Source organism: Schistocerca gregaria, chromosome X (genome assembly GCF_023897955.1).
Source record: "Schistocerca gregaria isolate iqSchGreg1 chromosome X, iqSchGreg1.2, whole genome shotgun sequence".
Classification (NCBI taxonomy): Eukaryota; Metazoa; Arthropoda; class Insecta; order Orthoptera; family Acrididae; genus Schistocerca; species Schistocerca gregaria.
Window position 1 is genome coordinate 273,166,425 of NC_064931.1, and position 16,401 is coordinate 273,182,825.

At 46.4% G+C, this 16,401-nt stretch overlaps 1 protein-coding gene across 1 annotated transcript in view; it reads right to left on the minus strand.

The window, feature by feature from the left end:
* Positions 1-16,401, minus strand: part of LOC126298813 (uncharacterized) — a 56,255-nt gene that overhangs the window by 19,813 nt on the left and 20,041 nt on the right. Inside the window, exon 4 of the mRNA XM_049990278.1 lies at positions 11,092-11,205. Within this exon, the coding sequence (XP_049846235.1) occupies positions 11,092-11,205 (114 nt within the window). The remainder of the gene's footprint in view (positions 1-11,091; positions 11,206-16,401) is intronic.

A 16,401-nucleotide genomic window follows, 5' to 3' on the forward strand; every position in this document is an offset into this window, starting at 1 on the left:
CGGCCTTAGGTCTGGGTATGACAGTGGCTTCACGCCAGCGTCCGGGAAACGTGCCCTCTGCCCAGATGCAGTTGTACGTGATAGGCTGGAAGTGCTTGCCCAAAAGAGAAAGGTGCTGCAACATGTGGATGGCGTCTGGCCCTGGGGTGGAGGATCGGGAAGAACAGAGCATGACCTAGCTCCCTCACAGTAAATGCGGCATTGTAGCACTCACGATTCAGAGAAGAGAAGGGTATCGCCCGAGTCTCTGCCGCTCGTTTCCGATGGAGGAAGGAAGGGTGACAGTGGGAAGAGCTCGAAATTTACGCAAAATGGCGGCCCAAGGTGTTGGAGATAGCAATAGGGTCCCCGATGACATTGTCTGCTACTGTCAGGCCGGAAACTGGGGAATGGATCTGGGTCCCAGAGAGCCATCGGAGGATGACCCACACAACAGAGGAAGTGGCGGAACTGTCAAAAGAACTAGTGAATGAAATCCAGGTAGCTCTTCTGTTATCCCGAGGAACGCGACGATACTTTGCATGCATATGTTTATAATGAATGCAGATTTCCATCGTAGGATGACGGTTAAAACGTGGAGAGCACGTCTCCTTGCGCGAATTGCGTCGTGGCATACCTCAGTCCACCAAGGGACTGGGACACGACATGGTAAAGAGGAAGTGCGAGTAATGGAATGTTCTGCATCAGTAAGGATAACGTTTGTGAGATATTCCATCTACTCATCAGAACTGGGGAAATCTTGTTCGTCTAAGGTCGTCAGGGAGGAGTAAAGCTGCCTGTCAGCCTTAGTAAGCTGCCATTTGCGCGTGCACATGGATGGGATAGGTGTCAGCAAACGGATAGCACACAGGAAATGGTCGCTGGGGTAGGTGTCAGAAAAAACGGACCACTCAAGATGATAGGCAAACTAGACAGTGCAGAAGGATAGGTCCCAGTGGGAATAGGTGTTTGGGGAGTCAAAAAGAAATTGAGCGCTCCAGTGTTAAGGCAGAAGCGGTTAAGTTGGTGAAGGAGGTCAGCCAACAGGGCACCTCTCCGACAGGTCCTGGAAGAACCTCGAAGGGGATGATGCACCCTGAAGACACCGAGTAGCAAAATCAAAATTCGGGGAGGTAGCTGCCCAATAAGCTGAAGGAAGTCTGCCCTAGTGACATCGAATGACAGAGGGACACAAATATTACAGAGGAAAAAGTCAGGTGGGGAAGGAAAAGGCGAACTCCAACAGCTTGAGGATGGGTAGTCTGGGAGACGAGTTGACTATGAATGTCACCCCATATGAGCAGCATGACGTCCCCGTAACATGGAATGCCGACCTCAGGGGGAAGGTCAAAACGAATTGGTAAAAAATGTGTAAGCTCAAAGTGGTCGTGACAGCGCAAATTCGTTTCCTGAAAGCTGAGTACAAGAGGACGCTACGATACTAAAAGCAGACATAAATCCTCTTTGCGGGACCAAAAGCCACCAACTTTCCATTGGAGGAGAGTCATGATGAGGAAGAACTGTAGGGGGGGGGGGGGGGGGGGTGACACCTCGGCGGCTGCTGCGTGACTGGTGGTGAAGAGTCGCTACTACAGGACACAGAAGGAGGAGGATCGTGCTCCATGGGGTTCACAGAAGCATCAGCTTGCTCGTGTGGTCAGTCTGTATAGTCCAACACTGGAAAACGGTTTGTGGTGCGCACCCATGACACGAAGGCTCGCCAGGCTAAGGTATTACATGGCGACACCATCAAAGAAGATCTTCGACTTGGCGGAGGAGAACATCATTTGCCTTTGGTGGACTACTACAAGCTTTTCAAGTTAGAGGAAGACCTGGGTGGTGTTTGGTGGAGGGATGGAGGAAGTCTTCATGGGAGTACTACTCCTGTCCTTTCTGGCCTACCAGTTGTGTAGCTGGTCGCTTCGCCCCTTGAGGAGAGTGTTTGACAGCTTGTTGCACAGCTGGATTGGGGGATGGTCATGCTACTTTGTCACTGGGTGATTTCACAACCACAGATATGAATTGGAGGTCGTGTGTCTGCATGGCCATGTCCGTCATGGAGCGAGGGGTAACAAGAAGAGAATTACAGGTGCTAGACAGGAGAATGCAGGGTTTGCGACTAGCCAGTAACTTGCGAGCGACTGGGTAAGGCACTTTTTCCTTCACCAGGATCCCTTGGACAGCCCACTCATCAAAATACGCAAGACAAACACAATAGGAGGCAGCATGGCCGTCATTGCCGTTGATACAGCTGGGAAGAGGAGGCGGACCATTGCCCTCGTGCACATCTCTACCACAGGTTACACATTTGGCTGGGTGTCGACAAGACGTTCTAGTGCCGTTGAAACGACGACACTGGTAGCAGCTCATCAGTTTCGGTATGTATGGCCAGACTGTAATCATTTCATACCCTGCTTTGATCTTGGATAGAAGTACCACTGTACCAAACGCGAGAAAGAGGGTGTTAGTGAGCACTAAGAAGGAATCTGCCTTTCTCATTACACAATGAACAGCAAAGACACCCTGATCAGAGTGGTAAGATTGGATTTCGGCCTCTATTAGACCATCTAGCCGCCTGGTGTAAATTACACCATGGGAAGAATTCAAAGTTCTATGTGCCTCAACACAAACAGAATAGCCATGGAGAAGCGAGGCAGCAAGTAGTTGCTGTGTTTGAGGATCGGAAGTGCTCACCAAAAGCAAAGTGTCATTCTCTAACAAGAGCAGGATTTCACAGAGCCAGCAACTGCATCAACATCTTTCTGAATAATAAACGGATTTACCATGGTGAAGGACTGACCATCTCCAGTATGTGAGACCACGACGAACCGTGGTGCAATGGGAAGGGTCTTTGAATCATTAGCCTCATTACGTTTACCTTTCGTAGTCGTTGATTGGGCAGATGACTGACTCATTGCGAGAAAATCCCTCATGATTGCCAGTGTCTCCGATGGCGCGCTCCTTCCAGATAGGTGCCCATCACAAGGGGGCGCAGCCCCATTCGGTGATTGTTCACACCTCAGGTCACACCTTCCGAACACCTGACAGAGGGACCAATCGGCAATTTGGGAAGGTTCCAGCTCCGGCAATCACCACTCCCTTGGCCTGGCGTGCATCAGGGGTTTACGTGCGAACCCTACCTGTCACCCGGGGCTGGGAATTACGCGTTACCCAGTCATCTGTTACACGTCAGACGAGTGGACCGACCTTCAGGAGTCCACAGGGAGGAAAAAGAGGAACCTCAACCGCCGAAGCGGAGGAACGAGAAGAGAAGAGAAACAAAGAAAGGAAAAGGGAGCGAAAAACAAAGGTGAGACTGTTCTTACGTCCGCGACAGACAATGCAGATCATTCGCAGTAACATCCCGAACATGTTCCTCAAGGGAGGGGATAAGGAATAGCCAGAGGAAAGACATGCAGCACCGAAGGGGAAAAAAAAATGCTGCAAAAGTTGGGGCCCGTGGTAGCCAAGCACGAACCCACCGAAGAGTGGCGAGCCTCCTTGGGCGGGGGGCGGCGGGGGGGGGGGGGGGGGGGGGGGGTATTGTGATGCTGTGTGCATCCTCAACTGCCGTAAGTGAAGTGGAGTCATTGCCATATCAAGACGAGTGAAGACAGAGGCACTTTAAGCAGTGCATAGCCTGTAGTATTTGAGGACTGACATCACAATAGTAAACCTTATCGCCAATTTCTTTGGGGGAGTGTGGCTCCTTTGGACGCAAGAACAAATGCTTCTGTGTAAATTCTATTATCTGTATAGGGGACATGCTGCAACCCCTCCAGCCTTTCCCCGCCGTTCTAGGTTAGCAGATACTTCATCTGACTGTAACATCAAGTCCCAGTGAAAGATATCATTTGCTTTGTTTAACACTCTATGGGGTATGAAGAAAACGAATATCTGGAAATAAAGTGCGGAACTGCATGGTCGCGACTTGATTTGTGCAAAGTGATAATCATAACTTCATGAGCAACATCCATATCTCAATGGTTGTCTAGTTTTAGTGTTATTTAATGCAAGAGCTGTGTCCTACATTGACAGGTACGAAGAGGGACCTGCGTGTTAGTTATTGGCGTCGTTAGTATTAACAGATTGCTTTTGGCAGGAATATATGTCATACATTCATTTGTTTGCGTAGGAAATCAATCAACAAAACAGCACTAGAGCACCTTGGGGAAGTAGTCAGACACTAATTTTCAGCAATACAGTTTGTTTAGCGGTTGATTCTCAGAGATTTAATGCTTTTCTCCCACTGTTCGTATGTTTTTGTTCCAGATATACCCATATTTCAATATTTCAGGGTGACGAAAGACGTCTAGCGTTATTAGATAAATAGGTTTTGGAAGAATTATTCCTATTTTCGATCCTATCAGAGTTGAAAATGGTAACAAATATTAACCTTGACAGAGCAAGATGTTGAGAGATAACATATCTTGTTTGTAGTTGCGAAAAACAAAGGCTTATGTATACCTCTTACGGAAAGACGAGCTGAAGCTTTCCCAGAGATGATTGAGCCCCTTATACGTTTTGAAAAGAAAGCAGGGAACTAAATTTCCATTGGCATAAATGTAATTATCGACTGGGCAGTAACTCATCTGTAGAAGAAGGAGCTGATCCAGCACTGCGCCACCTCACTCGAGAATATCATCTCAGGCCTACAGACTTTTCCTCAACAGAAAAACACTTCACGTGATATTCTAAAGTCTAGCTTATCATTTCATAACTTTGAAAACAAGGATGTACTCTTCACCTACACTACGATGGCTGTACCGAGCGAGGTGGCGCAGTGGTTAGCACACTGGACTCGCATTCGGGAGGACGACGGTTCAATCCCGTCTCCAGCCATCCTGATTTAGGTTTTCCGTGATTTCCCTAAATCGTTTCAGGCAAATGCCGGGATGGTTCCTTTGAAAGGGCACAGCCGATTTCCTTCCCCATCCTTCCCTAACCCGAGCTTGGGCTCCGTCTCTAATGACCTCGTTGTCGACGGGACGTTAAACAACGCTAACCTTACCTAACCTAACCTGCGATAGCCGTCATTTAACACGCTAGATTACAGTGTCAATGGAAACAATCTGTAAGGTACACTTATCAATTCAAATACCCTACGTAAAAATGAAATAGAAACGCCAAAGAACAATTTAGTAAAAAATAAAGAATTTTTAACTATCTATAGTAATAACGAAAAATATACGAATTTAACCGCCCAAGTAACATTTTTCTGTGCCATAAATGCTAACAGTTTTTAAATATAAATGTGTCTTCAGATTTGAATTACTGCTGCAGAAGGAAATACTACAGTTTACATTCAAATTGTATTTAGTCATCTTTTAGAAATTTTATGTTATTGGTTAGATTGATGGCTGTATGTTGCGACTGATTTAGTGTTAATGGAAGTAGCCGTTTTTCTTTGCTTTTAGTGTTGTATCTGTGTGTCAAGCAGTGATAATATGCGGTACTGAAAGACAGTAATTTTATTCAGACGACAGACCGAGCATCGCATTTTTAGTATTTGTTTCTGTACAGAATGCATGCTTTTCATTGCTGATAAATTGCTCCACAGTACATCATAAGACATAATCAAGTGCAAATATGCGTTAGAGTAATAACGAGCAGGCCTGTTCCAGATCGCTACGCATCAGGATGGGTGAGAGAAATGTCGAGGGAGAGGCCAGATTTACGACTGTGCGTGCAGTGAAACAGAGGCAATAACGATAAGTGTTCATTCAAGCAGCTTTGTTCAACATCCCCGTAAGCCTGAACTCCAAATAGCGTGCGTAAAAGCGAAGTCGACCGTAGGAATGCGCTAATGCCCCCATGGTGCCTGTGACGTTCGTTGTTCTGGGTGGCGGGTGGCAGCTGTCGCGGCGTCGTGTGTATCGCCAGTGGGCTCTCCAGAGTTTTCCTGGTTATGCACTTCCCGCGTGTACTTGCGGTCTCTAGGTCATGTGCTTGGGAGCGTTAGCCGACGCTAGATGTCCTGCTGCCGAGCTGCAGTCCGTCGGCCGAAATTCCTTCAGAGGGCGGAGGCTGGCCAGAACCCAGCTGCCTGTATCTGTGAAGTTCAAGTCCTGCAACAGCCGCCAGACCACAGACACGGCCGGTTCTAGGCGCTTCAGTCCGGAACCACGCGGCTGCTAGGGTCGCAGGTACGAATGCTGTCTCTGGCATGGATGTGCGTGATGTCCTTACGTTAGTTAGGTTTAACTAGTTCTAAGTCTAGGGGACTGATGACCTCAGATGTTAAGCCCCATAGTTCTTAGAGCAATTTGATGAACAGGCACGGCGCGTCTCGTGCCGGGTCTCGACGAGTCAGTCAGCAGACAGACAGACAGAGACAGACAGACAGACAGACAGAGACAGACAGACGATATTCGTCACGAAATGTTAAGCGTAGTTTCTGCGAAACTCTAAAGCCAGTCGTTCTCTCTGATACGAAGTATAGACAGAATGGCAGCGCGACAATGCCTTGAGTCCCTAAGCCATTACAGCTCTACCAGCACGGGGGAGGGGGGGGGGGGGGCTCGTCATATTACTCAGTCTGACAGCTTTTCCTAGTTCGCTCTGCTCTGAGCACAGATTGCTAGGCGTGGTTAAAGTTGTAACATGAGTTTCTTGGTAATCCGGATTACAAAATGTTACTTTACTTTCAGTCACACCGTGTTGCAGCGTTAACTGTTCACATGCTTCGGTCGTGACTGGTGTCGCAAACCCTGTCTGGCTGGATTGTTTGACGTCATGTCAACAATACTGCCCTGTGGCTTACTTGCTTAGCACATCAGTCGAACTGACCTCTACTGGCTGGCCGTGGATAGAATGACACTTCAAAAATTTACAGTTTGCGCACCGAACTTTTCCAGGGCGCAGAATGTCAACCCTCTTTGAAAGATTCGCCCCGAATGTTCCAAAAGTAGTCTCCCCTTTAGCTCCCCAAGACATAACCATAACGCGTCCTACATGGATTTTTGACTTATTCACTACTACATGCGCTTGAAGTACGGTTTCCATAAACGTATTACAATACAGTCATTAATCTAGGGCTTATACTACTAAAATACAATGGGTTTACCTCCATCAACTGTTCCATCGGAGCCGGCCGGGGTGGCCGAGCGGTTCTAGACGCTACAATCCGGAACCGAGAGACCGCTACGGTCGCAGGTTCGAATCCTTCCTCGGCCATGGATGTGTGTGATATCCTTAGGTTAGTTAGGTTTAAGTAGTTCCAAGTTCTAGGGGACTGATGACCTCAGAAGTTTAGTCCCATAGTGCTCAGAGCCATTTTTTGTTCCATTGGCTCAAGTCGGCTAATGACACGACCGGCAACTGAAGCGCCGGCGGATTCATAGACTCTGCACATCTGCATTTATTACAGAAATAAAATATGTATACATAAGAGAATCACGCCGCAAATGGTACTTCAAATGCTTGTCACTATAATCTTGTGTTGACGATTTTCTTGATAATTATGAAAATCATGCACTATCTGCTCCACTGGAATTTTCCCTGGCTGTGATGCGATAAATTTGTCTTATGAACGCATAAATTCAGGTTTGTGGATAGTATTAATATAATTTTAGCTGTTGGTGGATAAGACCCGCAGTGACCCATCTGGCCAATAAAACCTATTTCGCGTCAATGTAATAACAGTCGTACCAGTGAGTGCATCTGGGAGGCAGAAATGCTTTCCGACGTAACTGTGTCACCCAAGCGAAACAAAGCACTACTGAACTCAACCGTGAGTTGCCAAATATCAAACCTAGTACGACGTTTGTCGAAACATATCTAGTCAGAGGATCACTGATTATACTTCACAACATATGGCAAAACTTCCATACGCTCCGTAAACTTAGTTTTCCCCATAGTAAACAACTAGTCATACCAAACGACTGAACACTATTATCGCCATCCCGCCCTAGCTTCCATTGTGGTGGCCGAAGTCTTCTCCTGCTCATCAGTTCCACACATAACGGACACGTGCCGCCCCGTGTTCAAAAGAAACCTCTGTTCAACGCCACTCACTAAGCTGCATTCCGTCTGTGCACTACTTTCCGCGGTGTTACGATCTATCGATGCCGCTTTCCGATGGCCGAAGCATTTCCGTTCGAGTTTAACGGCCGCTTATCCTGACTGTGCTTCCCATTCTTGCTATTCCAACAACTCGATGCTCGGTGGCCTACCTCCACACACGAGTAACACTGGTTGCATACACTGTTCCTGCATTTGCACTTTGCGTCCACATATGTAACGTTTGACCTCCGAAACGAGCACACAGTGATCTGTCCGTTGCTTCGTGTCAAAATTATCTCCTCCAATTGCCCTGTTATTCTAATAGCTGCTGTTAAACCATTAGGATTGTCGATGCGAACTTTTCGTGAAATTTCCGCGGGTATTCCACGCAACAAGACATCTGTCGCTCTGTGTTCTGCTTCCTGCAGTAACACCTTATTGGTCTCCGCATTCTGGGTACGTCCATACGTCTGCGCATTGACTTTGCGAATCCTGTTTGAAAATACTTCCACTGAGTCATTACGTTTCAGAGGCAAAGTACTGAGCTTCACGCGGAAAAATCACGTGCTATTTCGTTTTTAGAAACGCTGGCGTAGTCTAATGGCCAACTGCTGAAACAACTGTGGTTTACAGACGCCCTTCTGGCATATCACATATATCTTGGCTTCCCCTGTTAAACGCAAATTAGCAAACGAAGGGTTACTTGTAAGACCAACCGCTCGTTGCAGCAGTAACTGTAACATCAGTAATGAATAACGACACATCTTGTGTTGCTTTACCCGAAAAGGGACTGGTAAGAGGGTCTGCAGGTGGATCAGATGACTGAGCTACCTCTATCTCTGCCGTATGGTCCCCCGACTCAGAATGTGATTGAATCTGAGCAGCTCCCAAAGCCACTTATCTATGAAGGAGTTCATCATGCTCCTCATTCTGGTGAGAATTTTCATTTGTTAACACACGAACTTCCTCTGTTAGAGCAGCAACACTCAGTAGTAGTAGTAGTAGTAGTAGTAGTAGTAGTAGTAGTAGTAGCAGCAGCAGCAGTAGCAGCAGCAGCAGCAGCAGCAGCAGCAGCAGCATGTCTATAGTTTTACGTACTTTACCTGTTACCCTTCTTATTAACTTATGCCTCAATACTTTCGACACTTTATAAATTACTTTGCCGACGTATCATCGCCCATGTACAGTCTGAGCAATCGCAGGCCTCGCGACCAACTTATCTTCAAGTAAAATATGTGGCTGATACAACCTTAGTGCACGGCAATTCGTGTCCTGTAAAATTTCAAAACTGACACCTTACCGGTACTAGATTATCGGGTCTACCATTACCCTTAAACAATGGTAAGCCCGCGGGTTCAGGTGGCTTCATAACATTCATATCCTTAAAAAAAATCTACTCGGTACTCACAAATTAAGTCTAAAGCCTGATAACACGTACAGAATCAAACAAAGTGAGACGCATGGCACCCCACTGTGCTGAGCCGATACTGCTGAAGTGGAGATATGACTAGTATCACCTCTCGTACATAATTACGAAAGTACTCAATCCTACACATCGTTTGAGTGTCTACCCACAATCACTTCCTTCACCAAACCACTGCGTATGAATGTTGGATGAACATTTCTCGACATCACGTCATGTCGGGAAGTGTAACAACCACTTACTGGCCAGTTGTGACCTGGCCTATTTCGAGCCACTACAAGTCAGGATGGGTGAGAGAAATGTCGAGTAAGAGGAAAGATTTACACTGGTGCGTGCTGTGAATCAGTGGTAGTGTTGACAGTGGCGCCACCGCTACGGTCGAAGGTTCGAATCCTGCCTCGGGCATGGATGTGTGTGATGCCCTTAGGTTAGTTAGGTTTAAGTCATTCTAAGTTCTAGGGGACAGATGATCTCAGATGTTAATCCCATAGTGTTCAGAGCCATTTGAACCATTTTTTTGTTGACAGTGTCAAGCAGCCTCTCCAGCCAGCCTCAGGGCCATATTGCGTGCGTGCAAACGTAGCCGATTGCGGAATGCGCTGATGCCCAGATTGTGACTGTGACGTCCGTTGCTCTGGGTCGCCAGTGGCAGCTGTCCCCTCGTCATGTGGGCCCCAGAGTTCTGCTCACTCAGGCTCTCCGGAGTTTCCCTGGCTATGCACCACGCGCGTACTTGCTCCTCCCGTGTCGTGCGCTTGGGTGCATTGGCCGACACTGGATGTCCTGTTGCTGAGCAGCAATAAATCGGCCAGTCCCCCCTCCCCCTGTGGTACACTATGATGGTGGCTGGTGATGTCTAGATGGGCGCGAGGGCGTGCCTACCCCCGTCGGGACTTAGGCAACTTGCCGTCAGTCGGCCGAAGTCCCTCAGAGGGCGGAGGCTGGCCGCACACCAGCTCCCTTTATACGTGAAGTTTCTCAAGTCCCGCAACCGCCACACCACAAGTATGGCGCGCCTCGTGCTGGAACTCTACGAGACAGTCAGCAGAACAGGCCACCAGATTAATTTTGCAATGTGTGGGTTTCTCGGTATCATGAAGGTGCTCTCTGGGTTACCATACGTTACTTCACTCAGTCACGCTGTGTTGTGGCGTAAGTTGTTTCCTACACTTCAGCAGTGACCGGTGTCGCAAACTCCATCTGGTCAGAGTGTTTTGACGTAATATTAACATAACTGCCCAATGGCTTACTTGACTGGCTGATCTGGCATCTACTACTTGGCTGTATCTGGAGTAAAACTTTAAAAAATTACAATTCTCAGTGTGTTATGGTGCAAAGAGGAGGAATGAAGCTTCATAATGTGCTTGTTTTTTTCTGAACAAGTTTCATTAAAATGTACACCCAACAATTTGGATCACTGTCTTATTCGCTAGAAGCTGTCCATGTATTACTTTAGTCATTTGCATTATTTAGTTTGTTGTACGTAAATTAACTTTTTGTGAAATTAAATGTGTCTCGATTTGTAGAAACTCATTTATGTTGTTTAAAGCATCTGTTGATGCTATTAGAATTTCTCATGAAAAATTAATATCAGACGCAATGGAAAATGCATGGTATTTCGGATTAACAAGATGTAGTAATGGCATGCACAATTTACCACATTTGCTGCATATGTGTTGACTGACCTTTGATGACTGCGGAACGTCCGGAGCGTCTGCCACGTCTTGTGCGTCTTCTTGCATCTTTTCTTTCTGTGTACGTCTTATGAGGAAATTGTAAAGCTGCCACATACCATGATCCTGCAACAATACATTTCTGCTGATTTGGTTAAATTTTTTTTCAAAAATGAAATCTAATTGTACGAATGGAGTCCGGAATAGTATCTTTAAATACGAGTGGCCGACGGCTTGATCAACAGACACAATGGCTTCACTCCCAGTAAAGCTTGTGACCCAGAACTCAGCCAACTGAAGTCATAACATCGGCCAAGAGCGACTTCCGCACTGTGGCGGTAGATGCTCTGAGGAACGAGTTCGCAACCAACATTCGGCGATCACGTCCCGCCACCACTCCAGTTGATGCGACGTCTGGCCGCACAGTGAGGGAAGAGGTGGCGAGCGATAACGGGCCACACACTATGATTCTGTTTGGTTTGTGGGGCACTCAACAGCGCGGTCATCATCAGCGCCCGAACAAAGTCCCAATCTTTTCACACTCCAATGTTATACGCAGTCCAATCTAGCCACTATCACGAATGATGAGGATGCCAACATAAACACCCAGTCCCTGGGCAGAATAAATCCCCAATCCGGCCGGGAATCGAAGCTGGGACCCCGTGATCCAGAGGCAGCAACGCTAGCCACTAGACCACGAGCTGCGGACACACACACACTCGAGCGACGGATCCCAGCGATCCGTGACGTGTGATATTTGATGCTCCTGCAGTCTGTCGCTCGCCATACACAGGTGATATGCGAAGCAATTTCAACCAGTACTACGACTGCCGATGTGAAGTTCTGCTATGGAAAAGAACTTTTGTTTAGATGTAGTTGCAGTTCACCTCCGTATCCCCAGGAATGTTTGCAAAAAGTAAATTATTAAATTTTAACTTATTTTTTCGAAACTTTTTCTTGGGAACTGTCGCTAGCTTTACAGAATGTATTCCATTTCACTGACGCTAGGTGGGTTGTTTACGTCTTTCCAGTGAGCTTATACAGTTCGTTTATTAGTCCTCAGTGCCTTTATCATTCATTGGTGTTTCAGTTCAACTGCAAATATTTATAATTTTTTTTACCATAGTGGAGTGTCTATAGAAATGTTGTCAAGAGCAGCACTGCTGGTTACCGAGACTGATGTTATAAATTTTGTGAGGGGGAGTTTGGTTATATTACATGACAGGGTCTTGAGTATAGCTGTATATTAGATTTTCCTAGAACATTTAAATTGAAATGTCTACTTAACATAACTGTATGTCATAATGTTTATGCAGTTGAAAACTTCAATGATGCTTGTAATTGTTTCATAGCTCAAAATCGTGAGATGGAGCTCAGTGTATCTTGACTATCACTATAAACTTCAATTTGCTACAGTATAAGTTTCAAAATGCCAATCACAGCAAAATCAGAGGTTTATTTTACTACATCTTAATATAAATGACCACCCTGGCGTTAAAGTCTTTTCTCAAAGTGGTTTGTGATCTCTGAACAACAATAAATTTTAGAGTTCCTACTCAGCGTGAAGAAATCGAAGCGAAACTACGCAACCACGCGTAAACAGCTAGACAAACAATTTGTAGTCAGGCACCCATATTGTCACACATTGCTGTCAGCCAGCCAGGTAGCCATTTACATGTACTAATCGCATGTGCAATCTATCAGATTGTCTGAGTGTTCCATGCGATCAGCGATCGCTGTGATTTGCCCACACACATGCGATCTATGATACGTGGGAACCCTGCGATCCGTCACTCGTGTGTGGAGTCCTTGTGAATATAAGAGAGAGACTGTGTAGAGAAGGCGCTATTTCCACAGGCTTCCCCTTAAAATAATGGAAAGTTACACTGTCGAAATATCGTGCTACATAGAAGACTACACCCGGATGGCTACCCGAAAGCATTACAAACAGTAGATTCGCCGGGAAATCTTAGGACCACACATCAATGCACTCAACTGGAAGTAGATGTATCATGGACTTAATAAGCTGGGTAAGCTCCGCCACTGGGGAGAGTGCAGTCTCAGCTCTCGCGCTTTTTTGATGAGGTGCGGTGACCATGGCACAATACTAGCATTCACGAGCATTGCCCATCACACAAATACTATGGCCCCACAAGCGATAGCAAGAAGAGCATGTCCGGCCCTTTGAAGGGAAAGGATTCGGTGCACACCTCGACGTCTGGACAACACCTAAGGACCTACTCGTTGTCCACTTAAAAGTGGTTTGTTTACTCTCATCTATTGCTTGGGAGTGGATCGTCTCTTGGGCTCAGGCAGATCTGTTTCGATGTAGTTCTACAACAAAATTATTCTCCAATTTCGAACATCTGGTAACAAGAAGACAAACGACGAGTCTTAATCTCAAGGGGAAATATCGATGACGTGGCGAAATTAGTTCTAGGAAAGGGTTTATTTTGCACCAACATCGACTCCTACACCTGTTGCAGGTTTAATCACAAATAACTTCCATCCTGTCAAGCGACGACGTGGAGAAGGTACGTCGGGAAACGTGCCGCGTGCTCACCAGAGCTGTTCCACTCAAGACAAACAGCCTGCAGGTGGTAAAGTTCTCATTCAAGAACTACGGAACGATCCTAGAACAGTCAGTTTACCTGCAGACAAAGGAAATGCCACTGCACTACTTCCCTTATCAGAGTAGTCACAAAATGTGCAGCTTACTCGATGATTTATCATAAAGGAAATTGAAAGGAGATTCGATTGACAGAGTAAAGAGGAGGACAGCGTGCCTCTACGCCAGTCCCTGCCGAAGAAAATCATCAAAAACTTCGACCACAAGCTGCCTCACTGCCAAGGATCTATGGCTTACTAGAAATTCATGAACAATGCATTCCTCTACGGCCTATTGTAAGCAACATAGATGCACCTACATACTAGCTGGCCAAAAATCTAACGGCAGTATTGACGCCCTACGTTGGTAAATGCCAGCAACCCACGAACTTTGTATATTTCTCAATTAAACTATATGGTTCCAGAGGCCTTTTCAAGTCCCAATCATCTATGTTTTATATATGTAGACTGAAGCAATGAGTGAAAATCCCGGCCTTAGTACAAATTTTCATTCATTGCTTCAATCTGCATATATACATTTCATTCAGTGGACACATGAACTGCGCCTTGGTCACTAGAACCTTATGATAAGTTTTGATGTGGTCTCCCTCTTCTGTCTAGTGCCACTTGTTGATTCCTTCAAGCAGGTCAGGGAGAAAATTAAACCCACAATGATCAACCTCCTAGAATTCGTCCTCACATATACATTCCCTCCCTTCGATTATGACTTATGAAAAAATATATGACGTCGCCATGGTGTGCACTTTGTTACTGGTTGTGGAAAATTTAGTCATGGCAGATTTCTAAGAGAAAGCTCTGTAAAAAGTTGTACTGAAGCCAACATGCTTTTCCAAATACACTACTGGCCATTACAATTGCTACACCAAGAAAAAATGCAGATGATAAACGGGTATTCATTGGACAAATATATTATACGAGAACTGACATGTGATTACATTTTCACGCAATTTGGGTGCATAGATCCCAAGAAATCAGTACCCAGAACAACCACCTCTGGCCGTAATAACGGCCTTGATACGCCTGGGCATTGAGTCAAACAGAGCTTGGATGGCGTGTACAGGTACAGTTGCCCATGCAGCTTCAACACGATACCACAGTTCATCAACAGTAGATAATACCAGACGTTTTCAATTCGTGAGAGATCTGGAGAATGTGCTGGCTAGGGCAGCAGTCGAACATTTTCTGTATCCAGAAAGGCCTGTACAGGACCTGCAACATGCGGTCGTGCATTATCCTGCTTAAATGTAGGGTTTCGCAGGGATCGAGTGAAGGGTAGAGCCACGGGGCGCAACACATCTGAAATGTAACGTCCACAGTTCAAAGTGACCGAAACGTGTAACCAATGGCACTCCATACCATCACGCAGGGTGATACGCCAGTATGGCGATGACGAATACACGCTTCCAATGTGGGTTCACCGCGATGTCACCAAACACGGATCGACCATTTTGATGCTGTAAACCGAACCTGGATTCATCCAAAAAAATGACGTTTTGCCATTCGTGTACCCAGGTTCCTCGTTGAGTACACCATCGCATGCGCTCCTGTCTGTGATGCAGCGTCAAGGGTGTTCGAGGCCATGGTCTCCCAGCTGATACTCCATGGTGCTGCAAACGTCGTCGAACTGTTCGTGCAAATGGTTGTCGTCTTGCAAACGTTCCCATCTGTTGACTCAGGGATCGAGATGTTGCTGCACGATCCGTTACAGCCATGCGGATAAGATGCCTGTCATCTCGACTGCTAGGGATACGAGGGCGTTGGGATCCAGCACGGCGTTCCGTATTACCCTCCCGAACCCACAGAGTCCATATCCTGCTAACATTCATTGGATCTCGACTAACGCGAGCAGCAATGACGCGATACGATAAACCCCAATCGTGATAGGCTACAATCTGACCTTTATCGAAGTCGGAAACGTGATGGTACGCATTTCTCCCCCTTACACGAGGCGTCACAACAACGTTTCACCAGGCAACGCCGGTCAACTGCTGTTTGTGTATGAGAAATTGGTTGGAAACTTTCCTCATGTCAGCACGTTGCAGGTGTCGCCACCGGCGTCAGCCTTGTGTGAATGCTCTGAAAAGCGTATCACAGCATCTTCTTCCTGTCGGTTAAATTTCGCGTCTGTAGCACGTCATCTTCGTTGTGTAGCAATTTTAATGGCCAATAGTGTATGTTCAGGGCGCATTTTTGATTTGGCCACGGGGGAGTGAAAAGCTTCAGGAATTTTTCCAACGTCACAACACTGCACAGACGCATAAATTTGAAGTGCTTTCAGGCAAAATGTACCGGCAAATAGAACACGACAGGGAGGCTGGGACAACGGTGTATCTGTCTCATGCCTGCAAGGTAACGAAAAAATTGGCCATATATTGGTTCGACGAAACATTAACTGGGTTTTTAGTCCACCACGGAAAGCGCACGCATTATTAGACACGGTGAAGGATGATTTAGGGCTACGTAAATCGACCATGTATCGTATTCTATGCAAATTCAGTAAGGCATACATCGGACAACTGCACGGACAGTTGAGAAATGCGCTAGCACTGCAGAGACGTCGAACTCAACCAACCAACAAAATCTGCGCTTGCGCAACATTGCATGACTACAGGAACACTGCATGACTACAGGAAACGCAATGGAATATTAATAAATTAAGGCGCTAACAGAGACATTTTCGTTTTGCGGCTGTGT